This window comes from Anopheles bellator, chromosome 2 (assembly GCF_943735745.2).
Source record: "Anopheles bellator chromosome 2, idAnoBellAS_SP24_06.2, whole genome shotgun sequence".
NCBI lineage: Eukaryota > Metazoa > Arthropoda > Insecta > Diptera > Culicidae > Anopheles > Anopheles bellator.
The window spans coordinates 15,417,666-15,440,515 of NC_071286.1; the positions used below are offsets into that span (position 1 = coordinate 15,417,666).

General features: G+C 48.1%; 3 protein-coding genes across 5 annotated transcripts in view; all 3 read left to right on the plus strand.

Moving 5' to 3' along the window:
* The window catches only part of LOC131211705 (ensconsin-like), a 41,150-nt gene extending 38,399 nt beyond the window's left edge, over window positions 1-2,751 (plus strand). For both annotated transcript variants that reach the window (XM_058205285.1, XM_058205286.1), the window contains one exon: window positions 86-2,751. In XM_058205285.1, the coding sequence (XP_058061268.1) occupies window positions 86-102 (17 nt within the window). In that variant the 3' untranslated portion in view covers window positions 103-2,751. The remainder of the gene's footprint in view (window positions 1-85) is intronic.
* Window positions 2,752-4,271: 1,520 nt separating this feature from the next.
* On the plus strand, window positions 4,272-21,014 carry LOC131212700 (myophilin). Its single transcript, XM_058206669.1, has 2 exons — window positions 4,272-4,651; window positions 19,153-21,014. Exons 1-2 carry the CDS (start codon window positions 4,598-4,600, stop codon window positions 19,663-19,665), a joined length of 567 nt encoding a protein of 188 aa, XP_058062652.1. The 5' UTR covers window positions 4,272-4,597; the 3' UTR covers window positions 19,666-21,014.
* Window positions 21,015-21,244: 230 nt separating this feature from the next.
* Window positions 21,245-22,603, plus strand: LOC131209913 (serine/threonine-protein phosphatase Pgam5, mitochondrial). 2 transcript variants are annotated; one of them, XM_058203069.1, is made up of 4 exons: window positions 21,245-21,362; window positions 21,462-21,706; window positions 21,772-22,168; window positions 22,241-22,603. In XM_058203069.1, exons 2-4 carry the CDS (start codon window positions 21,513-21,515, stop codon window positions 22,520-22,522), a joined length of 873 nt encoding a protein of 290 aa, XP_058059052.1. In that variant the 5' UTR covers window positions 21,245-21,362; window positions 21,462-21,512; the 3' UTR covers window positions 22,523-22,603. The 2 variants fall into 2 exon arrangements, with proteins under 2 accessions (XP_058059052.1, XP_058059053.1); XM_058203070.1 differs by having other exon boundaries at window positions 22,244-22,603.
* The last annotated feature ends 247 nt before the right edge of the window (window positions 22,604-22,850 follow it).

The window sequence follows — 22,850 nt, forward strand, 5'->3', positions numbered from 1 at the left end:
AATTGTTAGCTTGCGCCGTGTGTGAGTGCTATGCATCGCAAAGGATCTTACAGCATATTTCTATTTCCCAAACTTCCTCTTCCAGACTTGTCGCTCTTGTGAACGAGTAAGGCGCATGAGAGATAAGCAACACGCCGAGATGAGGAATGCAGCTTATCAGATTGATCAGCTATAGCAGATTGTAAACCGATAGGATACTATTCGCCGTAGCAGTAAAGCGAGGCAACCGAGACAGCAGTAGACATGCAAGGACGAAGGAAAAGCATTCCTGATTTTCAGCCACAAGCAACTGATGATATCGGAACTAGTCCATCGGAGAAAAAGCGGATGGTTCCCTTAGTCTCAGTGCGGCACAGCGTGGATCGTAGGAAAGAATGTTACTGCTGCCAGGTGTTTCTCTTACGTTACGGCGCGACGTAACGTTGCTGTCACCAGCAGGATAGATGTGTTTTACCAATAGTCAAACATACTAGCTAAGTAAAAGAAAACATGCTAACTCACACACGAGCAAAGAGCCGGTCAACCGACAGGCACAAGGAACGGAAAGGTCGCCGCTGTGTTATTGTTGTAGGATAGTTAACAAGTGGGAGAAAAAAATAGCTTGTGTTATTGATAGGATAGAGAACAAAGTTTCAAATGAAGAGCAGCTTGACAGGCATCACTCCCAGCGAAGCGAATGTCGGTGGCGATCGGTGAATCGAATGGATATATATTTATATTCGCATATACATTTATACTACACGCAAACTGCATATCTAACTGAAGGGTTTGCTCCGCTGATGGACATTGAAAGGATGATTCTTTTTTATTCACGTTGGTTCGATGGTCAGTATCGTTTTGGACAGCGCGTTGCACACTCAATCGAACAAGTATTTGCGTTGCGCCTGAGTTTGGATTGATTTTTACTTAGCCCAATTTCTACTTCTATTTTGTCTCTAACGATGATGTAACATTTTGTTTCCAACATCCGTTAGAAAAATTGTTTAGCTCAGGTAATGTTTGAACACATTTTTGAACGTTTTTACATTGCACCAGTCATCCTTTCTGATCGTTTAGATTTGTTTCTTCCCTTATGGCCTCGACATTGTTGTTTATACAATTGTTTTAATCAAACTCTTTTGAACTGTTTGTTTTAGTAGAGTGCGTTTAATATTTAATGTCATGTCTTTTTCCTTTGTCTTTTGCGATAGAATTCTATCAAATGAGTCAGCATTTTGAGTGGTTATGCCAACGAGAATGTTAATCTACAAATGTTTAGTTTGCTGCCTAGTTTGCAAGTAAACTGTCCTACCTGCTACTGCTACTGCACATTATTTGGTAGATGACTGATGTTAAAGTGGCAATTCATATAAGAAATGACAAGAGCGCAACAACGATTGGTTGATGCATTTGAGCAACACATTCGCGCGTTGGAGAATTAAAACGAACGACATTATTCGCGGTTGTTGTGGAGGATGTGTGCAGTAAATCTAATTTACTATTAGTGCCGAGCTAATCAAAATCAGCGCAGAGCGGGAAGCGGGAATAGTTTCACCCAGAGAGGACCAGGATTGGCCGTTGTAGTTTACACAACAGGAGAGATTTGAAAGTGTAATGTACGCAGCGAACAATGCATAGCCCAGGACGTGAGCCTTTCCGGGATATTCAAAGTAAAGCAAACCAATAGTTATTGTATCCACATTCATGCGTGCTTGGTTGACTGTTGAAAACCTGCTGACTACTGATTAAGTATAGTACCGTGGTTGATGTGCGCCTTTTCCTTATCACTAATCAAACTAGTAGCGACGCAGTTAATGAAGGATAAAGGGGAGTAAGTCCACTGATTCGGCAGTTAGGTGCAATACAGAACAGTGCAATGTGATGCAGTATAGAACTTGGAAGGCAACATCAAATTGTTCGGTTCGCTGCTCTTCTTGTTGCTACAGAAATTGAGTAGGATGTTGTGGCACGCCGCTGAGGGCGACAACCCTGTCAGTGCCGAATATTTGATCCTCTTTGCGCAGGGTACTGCTGTGGATATAAATAGAATGAATGCGAATAATGCCGAAGAAACCGGAATGGTGGAATGAGCGAGAAACGATAATCATAGTATTCTAATCTGTTAAATTATGTATAAATCAAAACAATTGTGAAGTTAAGTGTCTTTGTAAACACACGCGTACACAGATGGACGAAGAGGGAAGTTAAAACAAGAGAAAAGGGGAAAGATAACGAGCAGAAAGAAAGATATGAGAGAGAAGGAGTCAAATTGAACGAACATGCAATCGTAAAGAAAAATATTGAAACAACACACTAACGACACTTCCTACATTAGCATGAGAACACAAACCTACATACACACGTACACACATCTACCTTAAAACTAAAACTATGCATACATGTGTTAATTAACGTATCACGACGACGAAGTTTCCCTTTGCTCCGCAGCTCCGAAAAGGGGTCTCATAAGTCTGTTGCTTTCAAGTCAATACCCCGAGCAAAATGAAGAAGATCCTCCACAGAACATCAGGTTCGGAGCTATAACCTAAAGTATGCTACGGACAAGGGATGCTCTCCAGTGGAAGAAGGGTCGGCATTCATCGTGGCCAGAGGCACACACATACACACACCCAACAGTAGCTCTATACTAGCCTAAAAGCTGCGCAGCGAGCAAGGGAGAACTAAAATTAAATTATTCAATTGTATGTTTTCCAATGATAATGTTTTTTTCTTTATCTTATTCTTTTTTGCAATAAAACCAGAAGAATAGTACCAGGATATTTGTTTTTGTTTTCGACGTGGATATTTTATTTTTAACTCAGCGATTTGATAGTAGCTTAGTACTTGTTTTTACCACATTTCGTTGAATGCTTTCGAATGCTTTTTTAAATGCGTTGAATTTCACGCCGAAAGAAATCAGGTGTCAACAGAGTTGAAGAGGGCGTACAATCAGAGTGCATCCGGATTCATACCCCAGTGTGCTAACCAATGGTCTAGTTGCGTATGGTGTGTATCTTTTGGCACACAACCCACTCTTCTGACGATGGTGATGACGGAGGTTAGAAGTATGATCCAAATTTAAAGTAAAGCAAAACGCAATACATAAGCAAAATAATAATCCTACTAACACTTGTGCAAAGACAAGACAGTTGCAGTCAGGCAGTGAACACTGTGCAGGGCACTCGTTGGTGATCATGATGAGAGCAACGTACTATACTCCTATAATCGACTTGTATGACCTTGTAATCATGCTATTTAATCATCCAGTAATGTGCGTATCCAGAGCAGTGACATTTTCTTGGAATTTTCATCTTCAGTAAGCAGAAGGAGCAGGAGCACGGTAAAGCATATACAGACGGAACGGCATGAGAATGGTGCAAGCCGGACGTGCTTTAGTTTCGGCAGTTTTTGGACTTTGGGTCTGTTGCTGTGAATTTGTGAACCAATTGCAAGGGACACTGGATTGGGTTTTGGTTAATAGATGCAGGTAGATACAATGAGCCCACCGGCTCAGTTACACCAGGGAAAGGAACCAAATGATCGCTTGTAATAAATGCTTTACATCAACCGGAGATATATGAGAACTAAATAAAATTCTATTTATCAAACAGTGTTTCGCTTGTGACAACGAGTTGCGCTTCTTTCAACAATACCTTGGCCGGGCACTTCAAACACTTTGGTGATCTCCGAGCAACTAGTAGTACATCCACGATGAGGAAAAGGTGGTGATAAACTAACTTTAAAAAGTGATGTTTTAGTTATATTTTCCTAAAATGGATAGGTTGGCTATGTGTGGTCTATGTCATCTTTTAGCCACTTACTTTAACCGGATCGTTAGCACAATTTTGTAACAAAATCGTTAAAAAAAATATGTAGATCTAAAACTAAATATGTCAACCTGTCCAATTCCCCATAGTGAGATCGGCAGCATAAATCGCACACAACATTTCGTCTAGCGTGCAAGTTATGTTGCCACTTGTATGGATGCTTTTCAAATTATTTGACAGTAATTGTCCTCCATTTTCACCACTTCAGCACACTGTTACGATGACGCGCTCTGAGTCAGAGTTTTCTATGTGTATAGTGGCAAAAGTATGAAGAAAACCTTTTCACCAAAACAGCGCTTTTGAGCACGCTTTCGAACCGATTTGAACCCCGCAGCACGTGGTTGTAAACGGGTTCCCGGCTTGGCGGGTTCATGAATTTCAATACCCACACACCGTTACTGGCGCTATGCAATCCGGTTTTCGAGATCGATGTGCCGTGTTTGCAGTTCTTCTAGTGCCGTGTACGCGTTCGGACGTTCCGCCAGTTGCGACTCTCGCCTCGTTCGGCTTCCTTCGCACGCGTTTAAGCTCCGTTCTCTCCATCATCCCCGTGCAGCGCCGGTTGGTGTACTTTAATCCATTTAGTTGCCAGTCCGCGCAGTCCACTCGAGTCTCATCTCTCGCACGGCAGCCTCTCAGCTGGAGCACGAATCCTGTCACCCGCGTCCTGTAATTCCGTGTGCTTCGGCGTCTTTGTGCCTACCGTGATAAGCAGTGACAACCTCTGAGGGTTACGTACCAACGTGCACGAGCACCGTAATCTCGCTAGCCCCAACACGGATCCCAACGAGATGTCGACCAACCGGGCCCCGAAATCTGGATTTGCCGCCGAAGCGCAGCGAAAGGTGAGTGTCGCCTGGTTGACCCCGAAACCCGGGCCGGGCGAGCGTGGGAGACGACGACGTCCACATGCCATATGCCAGTCCTCGGGCGATGCTTTCTCTCGGTCACGGCACCGAATTCCTGGCCGGTCAGTAATCTGCATTTCATCTCCCGTGCCGGGCCGGGCTGGGCTGGGCTGTGGGGGCCACCCGGCGGCCCACTCGAAACTCCGTAGAAACGAGACGCCGCTCCACGGTGGCCACGGTCTCTCGCGCTCGCTCTCTCTTGTCCCGTTCTGTCACCCGCTGGGCCACGGCCAAAACGGGAATAGGGAGTGCTTTGAGTACAGGTTTTGTCTTTTTTCTTCTCTGGCCGACCCAACCGAAAGGCTTTTGCCCGTTGTGCGACTCCCGATGGGTCCCGATGGAGTTTGTTTTCTTCCCGTGCTTCTTCGGTTCCCGAGTTTTACCGTTCTCTCTTTCGGTTTGTCTTGGTTTTGGGATCAGTGTGTGTCTCTCCATTTTTTTTTAAATTCTTTTCATCCCTTTCGTCGTTTCGGTGGCTTGTCACTAGAAGTCCTTATATTAGGTGGCGAGTGTTTGTAGCTAATAATTCGATGTTGTTGTCCGAAGTTACATCGCATGCATTCGTCAGTTATTTACGCAAAATATCATAAATTTCCAAGGTTCTAATCGTTATCAGAAACGCAAATCGTCACTGCATGATACGCCAGTTCCGTCCGCGATTGCGAACCAATCAATCAAACACTAGTGGCTAGTGGTCGTTAGTGTCATATCACGACCGTACCACGCCTTACTCATCGCTCCATTGATGACGATGGCATTCGTTTACCAAAAAGACTATCATATTCTGACGACACTTATATTCCGGCAAACCTGAAAAGAATGACGTTTGATGTGAAACATCATTTTTATCGCACACCGCGATTTGTGGCATTAAATTGCTGATAAAACAAAAAATAAGGTGTGATAAGCCACCGTTCACCTCGTGTATTGTTTCGTCACCTTTATCGCCTCACGACCTCACATAGGGATCGTTCTACAGGGTGTGCACATACTAAATTCATTTTTTGCACACATTACTCCTTCGGTCTGCCTTTAAGTGATAGCTTTTCGTCTAATGCCTTTTTGATTATGTTGATTAAAACCTAAACGCTTACCAATCGTTTGCCGTTTCCACGGCGGCCGGCAGGCCTGCTCTGTGGGTCTGTGTATAATTAATCCGCAATTAGACCGCCTCTGGCCAGCCGGCCGGCAGGCATCTGGGTCCAATTTGTGCGAAACGGTGGCCCGGGAGACCTAAACACACCCCAAACCGGCCTCTCGCGAATGGCGGCGAGCAGCATTATTGGGATGGTTTCGGTTTTTTGCCAATCCAATTTCCTGTGCCCGCATCGGTCACCCTTCTGCCGAATCTGCCGAATATCGGAGCATGGCTGCCGCCGACGAGCGTCGTATCGTGCCAGGAATAGAGCTGTGCCTTCTTCAAACCGGCGCTCCTTTTGTGGACGCCCGCAGGAGTGACTTCATTCCGGCATTCCTCAGAAGATAGGACACGAAGGACTCGGTTGGTGGTGTGCGGTCGCTGGATGAAGCAATAGGGGGTTTCGTGGGCCGCGCCTTTTTGTCGAGGAAACAAGGAAAAGGCACAACGAAAAAGGAACCACCAATCGGTAAGAAACGGATGCGCGGCTACGCCAACGATAACCGGTACGGATGATGTCATCCTTTGGCCAACGATCGCACCGATCCGTTTATTTATTCTTACTTTGCTTCTTTGTCCACGAGCCTTCGCGGTGTGGCAGGTTCGTGTGTGCGTCGCAGAGAAAAAAAAAGCAAATATCCTTCTTCGGGCAAGGAAAACAAGAAAGTCATTGAGGATGAGCTAAAAACGCTCATGTGGTGGCCCCTGAAGCAGGAATTAAAAATATCCAGACGATCATGGGACGAACTTTGTAGAAAAATAGTAATAATTTCCTACTTTTCCGCATGCTTAGCGCCTTCTTTCGAGCTGTCCAATTTTGTGTTCCTCTTCAACCCGCACTGAAGAAGCCTTGCGTCATCCGTTCCGTCACCGTTGCGAGAGCCGTTTGAGATTTGAATTCAAATTTTGCGCTTCACTTGACGGAGCTCGCGGATGGCTTCACGGTCGGCTTCTGTGCGATGATAAATTGGTTTCGATTCCAACGAGCGGCCTGCGAGTGACTCACATAAGCACATTCCGCGTGCGACCCAAACGACCACTGTGTATCCATAAATGGCCGTCCAAGGGGCACTGGTGAAGTGTTTTGCATAATCTTTCCCTATCTCTCTCTGTCTGCCTTTCGTTTTGGCCGCCCCGGTGCTTCACTCCAAGCGAGAGTGCTCTCCTAGCAACAGAGTTGAGGTACCAGCACTTTTTATGGTCGAGGACGCTGGGCTTGGGCTAGATGCTGGTCACTGTCGAGCTGCCGATTAATGCTTGATGAGCCTATTTAGCCACGCGAAGCAATGCGAACACCAACGCACCCGTAGCCCAAGCGTGGGATAGCGCATCTCGAGTGCCATTCGGCGAATGAAAGAAAGTGGCCCCAGAACCGGATAGAATTTCTGATGAGTTCCAGTAAATAAGGGAACGTGGCCACCGGGGGAAACTTTTTACCCTTTGCGGTTTGCTTTCGTTCCGGGAGAACCTTGACCGGGTGCTTCGGCGATCTCCATGTTTTTGCACCAGAAGACAACTCCTGTCCGGGGTACGTTCCGGTCCTGCGAAGTAGTTGACACCGTCCTTGGCGCGCTACAAGGTGTGGCCAACGCCAACGGTGGAGGACACCCACATTTCGTACCGCTAGGTTTTTGGTGGCACCCGCCACGTCCGGACCGCTTACCCGAAGACCTTCGGTCCGCTTGTGCTTCGTTACGCATTGTTGACTTTCTGGGCTAACGGGCAGAAAGTCCGGTGGGAGTTAGTGGGAATGCACTGTCCAAAAAAGCCCCCTCGGTGCTGGTCGTCGTATCAACAGCGGGACGATAAAGCCTGCGAAGCGCCACGTATCACAACCGGCACATTCTTGGCGCTTGGCGCAAAAACCTCAACCACAACATAAAAAGTCCATTAACTGCCAAAGTGTCCTGCGAAAGTGTTTGTCTCTGGAGCCACCTGGATGGTGGCGAATAAAAAAAAAAAGCCGTGAAAGGGCGTAAAATGCTATCACACGCCAAGGTGATAGAAAGTCAAGCCTATCGTGCCTGTTCGTGGAAGCTTTACTTTTCGCGCCGTGGAATGTTCATAAGAGGGAATTGGAATCGGTGGCCTAATTGAGATAGCAACAGAAAAAAAGGCTACAACCATTTGACAAACTGTAATTAACGGGCAGTTACAGTTTTGAAACTCTTTCCGATGTTACGGCTTTTTTGAATACTCCATTAACTTGTCCATTCCTCACTCACTGTACGATGTTCAAAAAAACAAACGGTAAACTGTGACCGTGACACTCCCTGTGCTGTAGCTTGGAGTCCAAAACAAACGACGGATACAACGCTTCACCGGAAAACGGAGCTGATCAGTAGTCGACTCAACAAACCCGGGCAGCCCGGGCATAGCCGTGCCAAGAAGGAACTAACCTCAAAATACATTAAAACCCCTGCCCGGTCTGGGCGTTAGAATCACAGTTTGGGGAAAGATACGACGAATAGAGGCGTGTCGTTTATGGTGGCATCGGTTCACCGATTAGCCACGCCAGACAACCCGAACCCGGGCTGCGTGCATTCCAGGAAACCGTTCGGTTGAACTCCGGTCGGGAATGGTTCGCTGGTTCAACCGCTACGGCAAAGACACGTGCCAGATCGTAACGCAAGAAAGCACCCGACCATGGGTCTCGGTCGTAGATTTATTTTTATGACACTCACAAGAGAAAGACGCTTTCGCTTCACGGTTCAAGATGTTGATGGGTCCTGTTATCTACCTGCGCTTATCGCACCAAGCACGCCAGCAACCCGTACACGTTGGCGTGGAAGAATGTAAACAGTCGGATGCGCCGCGGAGTGCATTCGTATTTGATGCATCGCATCGCTCGGGACAGTCATCAGAGCGTCCGGCTCCGAGAGATCAGCATGAATTACGGGTTAGCATACGGGTCGCGCCCTATTAAGTCAATCACTTGAAAATCGAGTCACGTCCCAGCGTTTCACATGCGCAGCCCGGGCGCTTTAGAAGGTTCCCGGAAAATGTTATTACGAAAATTACAGCAGCCGTCCTAAATGTAGGTTATCGTTTGCCAAAACCGACCCCTAAGGGAAGGAAAGTGCTTCCGTTCCACCCTCCGGGCGGGGGGCGAATACATTATTTCACATCGCCCGGTGCAAACCTGGCGTGTTAAACTTCCGCCTCGCAAGCTGGCGTTGGGCTGTGGCCGCGTTCCATTAATTATTTCATCCCGGGAGGTTTCCAACACCTCATTAATTGTTGCGTTACTTCGTTAATTTGTCCGAAATCTTAAACCGCCAAAAACGCGGACGCCGACGGCGCCGGCTTAGTAGAGCGTGCCCAATCTCCGGGTACTCCGGGGGCAGGCAGTTCCGATCGGAAGGATTGGGTGGGTCCCGTTAGCGAACGAGAGGATATGATTAATTGCACTGGTGTGGCGCAGTTTTTGGACCAGCATGTGGCCCAGCCCGCCGTAATACAGTTGTGTCCGCCCGTTAACGGGAAATCGAAGCGATCGGCCGCCACGCTTACGCTCGGCCCGTAATTTGCGCGGTACCATAAATCGGTGTAAAAGATCGGCAACATTAAACGGGGTTCGGCCAGGTTCCCGGAATCCGTGTAAGGTGTTAGGTAGGAGTCTTTTTTCAGCGAGCTTCTCGTTTGTCGCACCTTTTGTTCGCGTCATTTGCACGATTGACACGAAGTTTATGTTGCTGCATTATGTGGAAGCTTCTTTTTGTCGAGCTGTAGGATTCATGAGCAACTCCGTCCCGCCGGTGGTAGTGCGATACTCTTGTTTGGTGTGCGTGCCTCTGGCCACTGTTTGATTACAACATTTTTATCTCATTGAACCGCGCGCGCACATCCCATCATCCCGGCCCGGCAACGTGCACCCACCGATGTCACATCAATCAGCGGTTCTGTTAAAGAGAAACTTCCTTCCCCCCTAGGCGGTTGCGGAGAAAAATGGCGGAAAACAACGCCCCTCTCTCGCCCGCGAATGCGAAGGGTCTGCGGTTTGTGTTTGTGCTTAGTGGAACCGTGTTTAGATAGCGACCGACCGAGTGTACCTTTTCGGGCGGGAAGTGGCGTTTCATGTGGTGCCACATGCTGTCATATTCTCCGTCGCCTTCGGTATCGAATGATCGCGCTCTCGACCCACTCGACTGCCAATGGGCCGTGTCCTGGGCCGAGCGTGATCACCGCGCAGCTTACGTCAGCGCTCTGGTGCGCGGTAGATAAGCGTGGCCCAGTGTTAAGTGATTGGAGTGAAGCCCCGTTCGAGCCCTAGCCGTTACAGAAGAACACGTTCTCGCTGAGGTCATGCAGCGCATGGTGTCATCCCAGACGTTTTTTTTTCGGGGCTGAAGCCGTCAGTTCAATCAACCTCCCAATAAAAAATGCAGTCCCCGGACGATGGGACTTAATCAATCAAGTTGATTATTTCTGCAGCTAAGCTGCCATTCTCGGTCAACTGGTCCGCCGAGGCAGCCATTTGCAAACAAACGGACACATACACGCATGAACGATTAACGATGGAATGATTAGTGCCGCCATTTCTAAGCGATTCGAGTCGAAACAGAAACTCCAACCAGCTACAGTCAGCTACAACCACCCCCCGGGCGGGGGGCGTAAATTGAGTCAATCCGTTGGAAGGTTTCACTACGCGTCTGGGCTTGACAGGGGCTTTGCTGCAGGGGCAAATCTGCTCGCCATGCTCATGTACCGGGCAGAACTTAGTCCGATTACGGGCCGAAGGCAACACAGACGGGGGTTGGAGATTTCGCTGGCTCAACGGAAGCAAGCCTCGGTCCGATAAGGGCAACGGTAATGGCCGTATAAGGACACTTCGGGTGGCCTACGTTCCATGGCTGTAGTAATGAATCGGGTCGGCTTGCGTAGCGTTTGCTTGTGATTTGCACTTTGTTTCACATTCCATTCCGAAAGTAAACTAATGCTTTGTCGGACGAGAATAATAAATTACTTTTCGTGTTGAAAATGTTACACGAAATCGATTAATAGGCATTCATAACAATTCGTTTGATCGTTCTTTTTATGCATTCTAAAGTTTTCGTCTCGAGTGCGAGACGAAAGTTGGCCACTTCAAGCCTAGAATACCGATCACCTTCGTGCTCGGAGAGCGGACGACTCATAAACGCGAGCGATAAGGTGTAAAAATATTTATTGGCAGCAAACAGTTGCGTCATACTCGTGAGCTGAAGCAATGGAATGCGATTCACAGTCTGCGTCAAAGTGAGACAGACTGGCGATAAAGATAAAGACTGAGAGAGATAGAGAGAGAGAGAGAGAGAGAGAGAGTAGGAATTCTAGCACGTCGCGTTGGCGATACGTGATTAGTGCGTTCGCGATCGTCCTTCGCCGGTTACCGCCCCGTGAATCATCACCACCAACAACCGAGTCAGAGTCGAGCTAGGTTCGCGTGATTACTGTTTATCGGCATGTTTGCGATCGATTTATGATCTTAGATCTATTATGGGCCCGAGTTCAGAGGTCTACATGCCTCCTCCAGAGTTAAGAGGGAGCGTTTGCCTCAAAAACTTGTTGTTACGTCGATCAGATTTCGATCTGTAAAGTGGGCTTGCTGGACTGGGTGCTTAGGGTTGAAGATTAATTGAACAACCCACGAGCATCAAATGCTAGCGTTGGATGGATCACGCTTCGTAGGGCGCGTTGGGATGATGTTGTCTTTTCGCGGGACTTGAATGGGGCACTCGCGGAAGCGGACGGCCGGTGGAAAATGGCATCGACTAAATCAAATCAAACGCCATGATTTGGCAATCTGGTTTGGCCTGGTGAAAATGTGGCCCCAGGAAGCGTGAATGCCGACCATTCAGCCAACGCGCTCTCTATCTCTCTCTCTCTCTCTGCTCGTTCATTCTTTCGTTCAACACTTGGCATCATCCATCACCAACGGCGTAAGCAGTGCGCTTAAGCCCATTCCGTTAATTTGCAGGGAAGTTGCGATAATTTTGGTTGATAATTTCTGTCAAAATTTTGACAGCTCCGAAGGAAGCGCGAAAGAAGAACCGCAACCGTTACCATTAGTGCGCGGGGGATTTGGTGAAGCGGATCACGACCTCGCTCATCACGGCCACTGTTAGTCCATGGGTCCGAACTGGTCCGAGAACTGTGTATCTCTGATGTTCATTAAACAATCTTTTTAAGGAGCTTACTTTGAATGTTGAGCACACGTCAAATCGCAGTAATTCTTACGATGCGAAGACGAGATACTTCTTGAGGCGTCAAACGATCGGGTTTTTTCAACGTACTGTACATGTGCAAGTTGGTGCGAATAAAATACATTATTATTGTTCAACTTCGATGGTTTGTGCAATTTACTCAATTATTTAAATATGCGCGATTTTGGCGCCCTGCCTCTTACTCATGGTGGTAAATTTTTCAACTGATAGTGGAAAAATTCGAACGATAACGCGGGCTCGATAAGAGGTTCAGATTGATTCAAACGTGTTCTGTTCGAATTCGAATTCTTGGACCGCAGCACATTTTATCGCCAGAGACGCCAGAGAGTTGCCAGCAGCGGTCAGCCATTTGCCGCTATCTCTCGACGAAAGTGGGCTCGCTAATGAGCTTAACATTCCGATTCAAATACCGGTACCCGATCTGTAAAACTTTAATGTAGATAAACTGATTTGCACTCAGCCCATCGCGAACGGCCGTGGTGGGTATTAAATTTTTATTTCTTATGCAGCCGAGGCAATCTGAAATTCTTTCATTTATTCCACGATGTGTTTCATGCCAAATCGATATTTTTACACACTCGCCCATAATGATAAAGAGCAATAAAAATCCAATTTCGAAAATACACCATCATAAACCGACGATCGTAAAGCGAACCTGAAAGTAAAGCAAGTTGTTTGACCCATTTTTAACGACGATGAATCGCTACGTCTCCATTCGACGGCCGCGGCTCGCTCTTGTCAGATTGTGCACCAACCACCATTCAAGAAGGGGAAGCTGTTCTTTTGGGCTCGAAGGTTTCTTCGGCTTGACTCCGCCGATGCTGACCCACCGCGCGACCCACCACCACACCGGTTGCTCTCCTTGGTGTCAATTATGGTTGCCGCGGGTCTGCATCGTCGGGCCTCTCGGCGATCGTGCCATTGGGCTGACGTGTACAAATCGTTTCGTTAACCGGCCGACATTTAACGAAAGCACCGTAACACAGTGTGCCTTAAGTCGTGCCCGAATGCCGGGGCCCCCCAAAAAAGCGCCCTGGATGCGAAAGGGACACAATTGGTCGAAGCTGAGCATAAGTTTCCGGTCCACACAGAACCGGTTGGGCATCCGAGCCTGCATTGCACCGTTCCGAGGGGTCCTTAAGCCAAGGGGAGTGTGTCGTAAAAATGTCGTAAATTATGTGTAAAATAAGCCTTGCAAGTACTGCGAAGAAGTATCAACGTTTCACTCCTTGCCAGCATTTTGACCTCTAATGCTCCAAATTAATTACACGCCCATGTAAGGGAAACAATCGTAATTGCAATCTGCAATATTACTTAACATGATAACGAAGGAAAATTAATAGACGCATCCATCATTGGGATGCGTTCGTGGTCGTGTAGCCCGCGAACCCAACCGAAATGGGTCTATTTCTTTTCGGGCTGCCCAGACATAAATCAATAGAACGGGCGGACAATGCAGCAGCCCCACGGGCTGATAGCCGTTGACGTCGCGCCATTCAATTGAATCGACAATCGAAGGAAATTGAAAACGATTGCCATCGCTCCATTAGCGCATATGGTGGAGGAGATCCGCAAGTAAATACGATAGCATTTAAAGGCGGGACGCGAAGACCACACTCACTTCATCGCGGCGAGGCTCGTGACGATCGTCACGAACGGAATGGTTTTCTTGCCGGGCCCGGAGGGCATCATCATCAGCAGACTGATAACGGATTGAGCTGCACTCGACGACGTGCGCCAAATTCACCACCGTAGCGCGCCCTAAGGGTCACATGCGAAAGGAAGTTTTCGAGTGTAATGTGGGGTAAGCGAGCAAAATACATTAGCGGTGAGCCCGGGGCCGGCGAGATAAACTATTTATTGGATGCTTCAAGTGGAACAATTTAGATAGAGTCTCCGATGCTCGATAGGTTTCGCAGATAACGCTGTACTATGTTGTAAAGCGTTGTTATTGGTAGATCTTTAGGCCCTGATTGGAAGATCACACTTCACACGTATCGTTAGGTTATTTAAGACATTACAGTGCGGTAAGGGTCCTTCATTTTGCCGTCTCGATTCCATTCCGCAACGTAACCTGGAAGTGAGTGAGTGAGCATTACGATGGCTGCGGTAAGTTTTTGTGCAATTCCCAAAATTGATACCGTGTTCGATGTGCAATAGCCGAGCTTATCCGTCGGCAACGAACACCTGCAGTGTAATAAACAAAGCTCCAAGACGAGCATGACAAACAGAACTTTCTGTGCCTAGTGTCAAGATTGCTGGGGTGTCAGGTTTAAGGTTATGCGTGTGGTTTCGTCGGCTTAAGCTCACCGATATCGGGGAATCGCGAACGATCGTTTTGCGCGCTACTTTTCAAACCATTCGCTTGACACTGTTCTAGCCTCCGATGTGTCTATCGAGAAATTGCTTATGTTGGCACCATTCGGAACCCCACGGTGGCGAGCAACCGCAGGCAGGCAGGCAGGCAGGCAGGGAGGGAGGCAGGTATGTCAGGGCAAGTTCGGACCACCCTGCGGTGGCCTTTAAGTTGCAGCGTGAGCAGCCAAAGCCATATATGTTGATGAATCGCAAACGACGCGCGGCCTAAAGTTACAGCCTTCTCCCGGCGACCGACAGGCGCCCTCAGGCGGCCAGACGCTGATCGGCCCCACGGAACTGCTGACTAAACCATCTTCTCACAGGCGCCCTGCCCATTTCGGTGTGTCCCATAGGAGACGTGGTCCCAAAGTGCCAGGCTGCCCAGAGGTGGTGTTCCGACGACCGATCGCATGACCCGGCGGATCGTGACCCGAAAACGCGGTCGGTCGCAGTCGAAGTTTTGTGCAACGTTTTGCCATTTTTGAACGCAAAGCAGTAGCGAGTGGAGCTGAGAAAAGCGAGAAGTGTGAAAAAGTAGCCAAGCCAAGGCACAGTTACCCACTCTTACTGGAACGAGCTGTTTATGAGGCGGGCAATGCTTTCAGATCGATGTTGGCTACCATCTGTTCAGTGGCCAGAATCGTAAACAGAACGGGGTTCACGCAAGGGCCGTTGATTTTATGGCGCCCGTTAGTGGACTGGTCGAAAGAAAGTAATCTCGGGCCGCCCGAAGAATCCCATCCAAGCGGGAAGGATATTCCTGAAGCAATATCTGGTTCTGTAGCTACCGTGTATCATGCAGGCCCATAAATTTGAGATCGCCTCTCCCAGTTTTATACTATTTACAGCTGCCACACTCAGGGCAGTAACATCCGTTGGCACTCGCTGCGGGTGTGTGCCATATGGTAAATCAATTTCTTTATGATGATGTACTGCTCACAGAATGAGGTCACGCGAACATTTGGTGCACTGCCCAGGAACAAACTGTGTCCCTATTAAATGGGATAACGTGCCATACTGCCGTTGCCTAATTTGTGTGGCATTTCCGATTCGTTTGAGTCATAAAGCGATTACGTCGTTGAGTAAGCGACGAACCGGAAATCCTCTAAAGCCCTACGGCTGTAGGTTTTACTTTATCGGACAAAGGATTATCCACTGGGTGCGGCACACAATATTGGGGACAATAAATCACTGTACCTGAATGATATGTCTTTTGATTGCACTTACATTAATTAGAAGAAGGATATGAGTACAATAAACTTTATGTGTTGATCGTACCTGCTGAGTTTGCAAACGTTTAAGTTCACCGATGGCATTGTGGCATCAACGGGGACACACGTCAGCCACCTAATCGAGTCATAGGTAAATTATTCGATCAGTCGCCCGCTGCCGCGATCGACGAAGGATCGAGCAAAAATAGCGTCCTTCAACTTGTCAAAAACGCCATTTTCGGTACGGTAGACCTTGGCCGATGACTCGGCTGCTTAATTCGATTTGTGTGGCCATGGAACGTAGGCTCACGGTGTGCGGCGGATCGAACGGCAGACGGTCGCTCCGGTTGGCCTTATTTAGCTCCGCTAGATGATGATGTGCTTCACTTCAGCAATCTCCGCAATAATGATGATCACTCCGCAAGTGCGGCCAGGGTTCGCATTTGGCTTCATCTGGCGAACACTTTTAGACCCGGCTTCTTAATTTCCTGAATTTATGAAGAAAAAAAAACCATAACCGTGGTGGGGATTTCCCCACGGGGTGCGCGTGGCAGATGCCGCGGCGTGTCTTGGTGAGAAGTGTCGGCCGCCGGGACGAACACAATCGCGGACACAAGCCAAGTGCTTTCTGTTTTATCATCACCCGGCCCGGCGTTCAGCGGAACAGGTTTTGCCGGGGCCACGATCGTCACCCGTTGGCAAAAAAGGGAAACTGAATGCAGAAACTAAACAAACACGCCTGAAACCGGCCGCGCACGTAGCTGTGTAGGAGAGGCACCACCTAGGGCACGGGTCTTGGGCTGACCTCCCGGGCGAGCCGGGGGGAGGTGGGGCTGAGGGGGAAACAAGTTGCTACTCTCTGCGCAGCCCGTTCGCAGTGTGCCGACTTTTAAATCCAAATATGGAAGAATCTTTAAACGGAACGGATCGAAAGTGCGCACGCACGTCGCCTCCAAGGGTGGCTCCAATTGGGGACGCGCTGTTCGCCGTCCGAAGGTTGTGAGGTTACGTTCGAATCGGTTCGCTGTATGTGTGCGTCGGGACATGGCAGCCACTGGGCGGCTATCCGCTGCTTCAGGATTTGCGTTTCGGCCAGGATCTCGATCTCGTATGTGGCAGTCGATCGCGCATGAATTATGGAACGATCCGTAACTTCTTACACCGCACGGCTTGGCGTGGCTTACGATTCCGTTTCAGTTTCTTGCAACAAATTCGCAACCAAAGGCCGGCCGATTCCGTTTGTTTGCGATTTTAATCACGTCTTATGGCTTTACGCGGGACGAGAAGCAAACACGAACCTAACCGAGCGTGTCACAGCTTAACAGCTCTGATCTGCCAAATTGTAGCAAAATATGAATTAGCATCCTATCAACGTTCTGTCGGTGATTTGTACGATGTGACGGATTCGTCACTGAAACAGGAAATCAATTAAAGAGCCACAGATATCCCGGAGAGTGTATCGAGTGTCGGAACCTGCCTTAAAACACCTGCTGAACGCGGCGCTAAAGCTACAATGTTGTAACCGTCCCCAACATAACAGTCCTCACCGGCATCGCAACGGTGACAACAGGAGTTACATAGTAAAACACAGCGGTTCCCGTATTTGGGAAGGCTGATCACTCTTCGGCAAACTGCTTCGCCTCCATCAAGTGCTCGCCAAAAATGGCCACAATCCGCGGCGGGATTGATTTAGGTGCTGCCAGCTGGCTAGACGGCAACCAGTTGGCTAGTCGCACCCGCCGCAGGAAGACAAATCAGACGCAACCGGCCATGGCCCAACAAATGGGAAAATGAAAAATTTGTTTGACACGTTTGTTTGTTTTTTCTTTTTTGGTCGTAGTTAAGCAGGACTAACACGCCGTGGTCGTCGGGGCCCGGAGCTGGACCGCGGTCGATGGAATGATGTACTTAAAAGGCGATCCAACTTTCTGCAGCCGCTGGGGCAGCTTTGAGACACTGTGACAGCCTCTCTCGCAATTAGTCATCTGGTGTTCGCCGGGGTAAAGTTTCAATCGGAGATCAACCGAACTTGCCACACGATCACACTAGCCTGGGGCAGGATAGAGAGAGAGCTTAAAAATGTTGTCGTTACCGCGTTGCGATCGGTATGGAAATTTCGATTAAGCCCGATTTCTCCCAAACCGGCACGACGAACCGTGAAGACAAGCCGTTTGCCAAATGCACGCATTTCGAGTGGGGCTCTGAAGCGCGCTGCTAATTGCTGGAATTAATTAGCACCGTGCCTCTGGCTCCAATCTCCGATCTTCGCCGGGTGGTGCCCGGCGAACGGACCGTGATCGCGTGACATGTCACACAGTTTTCTATGGGCGCCACCGTCGTCAACGATCACGGGCTCGCCGATACGATGGGGGCAATTTATGCTACCGGGGTTCATGTGGCGAGTTTTTGTTGCAGTTCATCAAAAGTGCACATAATTTGCATACTCCGTTCAGCCACCGTTAACCGCTGCGCGTCGCTTTCCCTTTTAGCGTCAACGCTTTTTAACGACAGCAGTATTTTGAGCCTCGTTTATCTGCCTCAATCTAACACAAGTGGCTTGTACGGGAGTGAATTGTTGCGTCGGGGTTTTGTCATTACCAGGCCATTGCTTTGCAGGCCAATTGGAGTCGCATATCGTCTCCGATCGCTGGTTGGGAACTACAGAGCGATAATCTGAGTGCACAGTGCACAACGCAAGCTTGCGTTTGTCAAGTTGAAATTCAAATAAATGCAACTGTACAATCGTGTTCGAGGCACACGATGGCCACTTGGCGACTTTGTTTGCGATGACATCAGCCTTCGGACAGTATGCTTAAACAGTCCACCACCACACCATTTGGCGATCGTGGAATTTCGAAAAACAACGGAAGGAAACGCATAAAAAATCGCATGTTTTGAGACGTGTCTTGGATGGGAGAGTGCGATAAGAGCAGATGGTGCGGTCATATTCAGCACTAAAAATAATCTCCACCCGCGTTGTTTTCTGGGGATTTTTTTAAAAGTAGTTCAGTTTGTTTCACTGAATTCTTCATTTAAATATGATCGCACGAAGGCAGAGACCCTAACCTTTTCAGTCAGCAAGTGTAGATCGCGGGGTGTATGGAAAAGAATATTCCAGTTCCTTCCGGCGAGTGACACTCTCAGCGTGAGGACAGAAAAGAAACGGGTAGCGCCCGCGGAAGTGGCCGGTGATTTTTTGCGCGCATATCCTTGACGCTCTGCACATGTAGGTGCACCCGGGCGCATTGTGGTTGCCTCTCAAGTGCATACCTTGACCGGGCTCTGCCTTTAAAGGAAGCCCAACAGCGCGTACATTTGTGATGCAAAGTAAACTGGCGCCGGCAAGGTCAAGGTGCGCCTTGGAGAAGATTGTAAACGCACTAATGATCCGCACATTGGATCCGGCCGCGGCTGCGGTAATAGAAACACATCTCTCCCGTATTTGGAATTTAGCAAGGGACCTGCCACTGCCGATGCTCCACGGAACTTGGTTGGTTAATGTCGTATTTCGTTTCGCTCTGTTCACAGATCAACTCCAAGTACAGCGAGGAGTTGGCCGCCGAGTGTCTGGAATGGATCAAGGAGGTAACCGGTGAGCCGATCAACACGTCCGGCGATATGGACAACTTCTACGAGGTGCTGAAGGACGGCACCGTCCTCTGCACGCTCGTCAATGCGATCGAGGCGGGCACGGTGAAGAAGGTCAACACCAGCAAGATGGCATTCAAGTGCATGGAGAACATTTCCGCCTTCCTGGCCGCGGCCGTCAAGTTCGGTGTGCCGCCCCAGGAGACCTTCCAGAGCGTGGATCTGTGGGAGCGCCAGAACCTCAACTCGGTCGTCATCTGCATCCAGTCGCTCGGCCGGAAGGCGGGCAAGTACGGCAAACCGTCGATCGGGCCGAAGGAAGCGGATAAGAACGAGCGTCAGTTTAGCGACGAACAACTGCGGGCCGGCCAGACCGTCATTTCGCTGCAGTACGGCTCGAACAAGGGTGCTACCCAGAGTGGTATCAATTTCGGCAACACAAGACACATGTAAGCGGTGGGGAGCACCAACCACCACCGCGAGCGAGAGACATGCCCGGCCACCGAACGCGCGATGGCCACACGTTTCCGATGTCTGTTTAAGCTTCACGTAAACGAGCGTGTTTTTTAGCCACGTAAGAACTCAGTTAGAGGGTAGTGAACGGTAGAAGTTAAATCATCCAATCAAGCCTGGATACGCACTCACGCATCCCTCATAGCGCCTGTAAACAGTGCCGGAAGCACCGATCTTCGGAAGAGTAAACAGCTGCAAGCGTAAACACGATCCGAATATTTACCGCTTTCCGGTTGGTAGGGCCAAGGCCGAATTCTTCACTAGAAGGCGGCGCTAGGCGGGGAGACAGACACATGATTAATTACCCATCAGGCGATAGGATCAAACGATCGACGATCGGTTTTCAGAAAGTGCATTTGAAACGGAAACGAAATTAGACGAGTAGAAATTGAACGTACCTTTTTAACCGAAAACAAACAAAACTAGAGCGCCTTAACATTGAGAGACTTTTCCATTGGCTTAGTCAACGTAGAAGCAAGAAAAACTATTTACTCAAAAGTGAACATTTTTACACATACGACAATGTATTTCTCAAACTTAGTCACTGTTATCATTCCAACTCGATTCCGCGTATATTAGAGCGAGAAGGATATAGATATTCATCGACAGTTATGCATTCCATAAAGAGTTACATTTACAAACAAGCAACGTATCATAAAATAAAAACCAATTGACCACTAGCGAGTTTAGCACCGTAGCCTTTCCTCCATTAGAAAGGAATTCCGGGATGGAGATGATCATAACCATTTACCGACGACATCCAACCTTCCTGGTAGGTCAAGCCGAAAGGCAGGACATTTTGGTTTACCAGACGCGAAGGAAAAGATAAAGTTAGCGAAAACAACGATAATCACTCTGTCCTCTGTCTGGTTGAGTAGGAAAACCTCGTTACAAACAGGTAGTCTCGTTAAGCACAGTCGTCCTGTTTAGGCTGATACATGAATATTTTTAGGACTCTTAGGATTTCGAATGCAGTTTAAAATTCGTATAAGCTGTTCGGTTCTATCTGATTCGAAATTCACTTAAGGTACCGACTCTAGATATGTTAACGCTTTACAAAAAATCGAAAACCTACAAAACCTTTCCTTTTTTAAATACTGTAAACGGTATCGCCTTTATGCCTTAAACTGTTTGTTTTTATTCTTGTTTGGTTTTTGCGCGCAGTTGAGATTGGCCTCAGCGCGACGGAGATCGTAAATTATTGACAGTTTACTTTATGATGTATTTTTGTTTAATGTAATCGTTAAAACAGTAAGTTATTGCCTAATAAAGCGAAAACGAAACGTGCAAAAAGATGCGAAAGTAAAGCTTTTTATTTGCAAATGTTGAATTGTAATTATTATATCCACATCAACATCTTCTAAAACAGATCCCAATATCTGTGCTGTTAATATAAATTTTAAATTCGTGAAACGAAACCCCTTTTTCAAATTGCTTGTACTACCCCCTTTGAGTTCATTCGGTTCATTGCAACTGTCAAAACGGAGCTGTCACACTTTCCGTGCGTTTGACGTTGGCGGTGTTTTGGTTAAGTTTCCTGTGAAGTTTTGTAGTTATTTTCGCTAGTCAAAACGTACTTGTTCGTCTAGTTATTAGTGTAAAACCTGTATCCGTTTTGGTCTTATTGCGTACGTGTGGTAGGTATAGCAGTTTTTGTTGAAATTCCTTAAAATGCTCCGTGATTGATTACACACTGAACCGGCATCAAACTTCTAACCTAACACTCCGTCTTACAGAAAGTGATTTGTTTGTGAACCTGTGCACCGAAAGTGCTTCTATAGCAAGCCATGGGAACGTGGAGTAGATTTATGTCGAAAAAGTTCGTTTCCGCCACGGCCATCGGCGTGAGTGGAGTAACCGGATACTGGTTGATAACACGGAACGGAACCACGGAACTGACGGATCGACATACGGTTCTGAACTCTTTCACAACTAACTATGAGCCATCTCCTTGTTCTCTTTGGGATCACAATTGGGATCAGTAAGTGTGCTTCAAGCTTTGGGCCGTTTCGAAGTTCTGTTTGCAACATTCGCTCTCTGTTATAGCCGTGATCCGCGAAGTCTAGTGAAGCCACTGAAGAAAACTGAAGACACGGAGGCACAGAAAGAATACCTCAAGGAAGTGGAGAAGAAAAAAGGCCGCGCCACACGGCATCTGATTCTGATCCGCCACGGTCAGTATAATTTGGACGGTGAAACCGATGTCGAACGCATACTGACGGAGGTTGGAAGAAAACAGGCCGACTTGACCGGCAACCGACTGAAGGCTCTCGACATGCCGTACGATGCCATAGTGCGCTCGACAATGTCTCGCGCGCAGGAAACGGGAGCAATCATTGGCCGTTCACTGCCCCACCTAAAGTTCAAAGATTGTTCACTCCTTGAAGAAGGTGCCCCAATCCCGCCGGAACCGCCGATCGGACATTGGCGTCCAGAAGCTTCGGTAAGCAGTGGATTACCAGCAAGCTCGATGTAGGAGATGTACTAACTATTGGTGCAATGTTAATATTTTTAGCAGTTTTTCCAGGACGGCGCTCGCATCGAAAGTGCATTTCGGAAGTATTTTTACCGCGCAGACCCTTCGCAGAAAGAGGACTCGTACACGATCATCGTGTGCCATGCGAACGTTATAAGGTATTTTGCGTGTCGTGCGCTACAGATTCCGGCCGAAGCCTGGTTACGCTTTTCGCTTGGACACGCGTCGATCTCATGGATATCGATTTACCAAAACGGGCGTGTGTCGTTGCGAACGCTGGGCGATTGTGGTCACATGCCAAAGGAGATGCTTACGCGATAAGTGCTTTCCGGCAGTCGTGCTCCGACAGTGATTTGATCGAACGAAAGGTGGTCATTTTGGACGATTTTAAGAGAAGTATTACCTCACATGTTTGTTTCAGACGAAGAATTTACGAAGAAATAGAAAGATGTGGTTTTCTTTTAACGGATGTGCGCGAGTGCTTTTAATAGAAAGAAGATTTCACTGTCTTTGGAGAAGATGCTGACAGGTAAGTCGCTTTCTTATTACATAACCATCCACACATATCAAGAAATCGGACAAGATAACACAAGACTCATACAGACATCGCTGACCAATGACCCCGAATTCTCTACCGTATACAAAGCCG

Excerpts from the sequence above, each read along its gene's own strand:
- LOC131212700 (XM_058206669.1), top strand. The coding sequence starts at position 4,598 with ATGTCGACCAACCGGGCCCCGAAATCTGGATTTGCCGCCGAAGCGCAG. Across the intron at positions 4,652-19,152 it reads CCGCCGAAGCGCAGCGAAAG|ATCAACTCCAAGTACAGCGA; the intron begins GTGAGTGTCGCC and ends CTCTGTTCACAG.
- LOC131209913 (XM_058203069.1), top strand. The coding sequence starts at position 21,513 with ATGGGAACGTGGAGTAGATTTATGTCGAAAAAGTTCGTTTCCGCCACG. Across the intron at positions 21,707-21,771 it reads TGGGATCACAATTGGGATCA|CCGTGATCCGCGAAGTCTAG; the intron begins GTAAGTGTGCTT and ends TCTCTGTTATAG. Across the intron at positions 22,169-22,240 it reads ATTGGCGTCCAGAAGCTTCG|CAGTTTTTCCAGGACGGCGC; the intron begins GTAAGCAGTGGA and ends TAATATTTTTAG.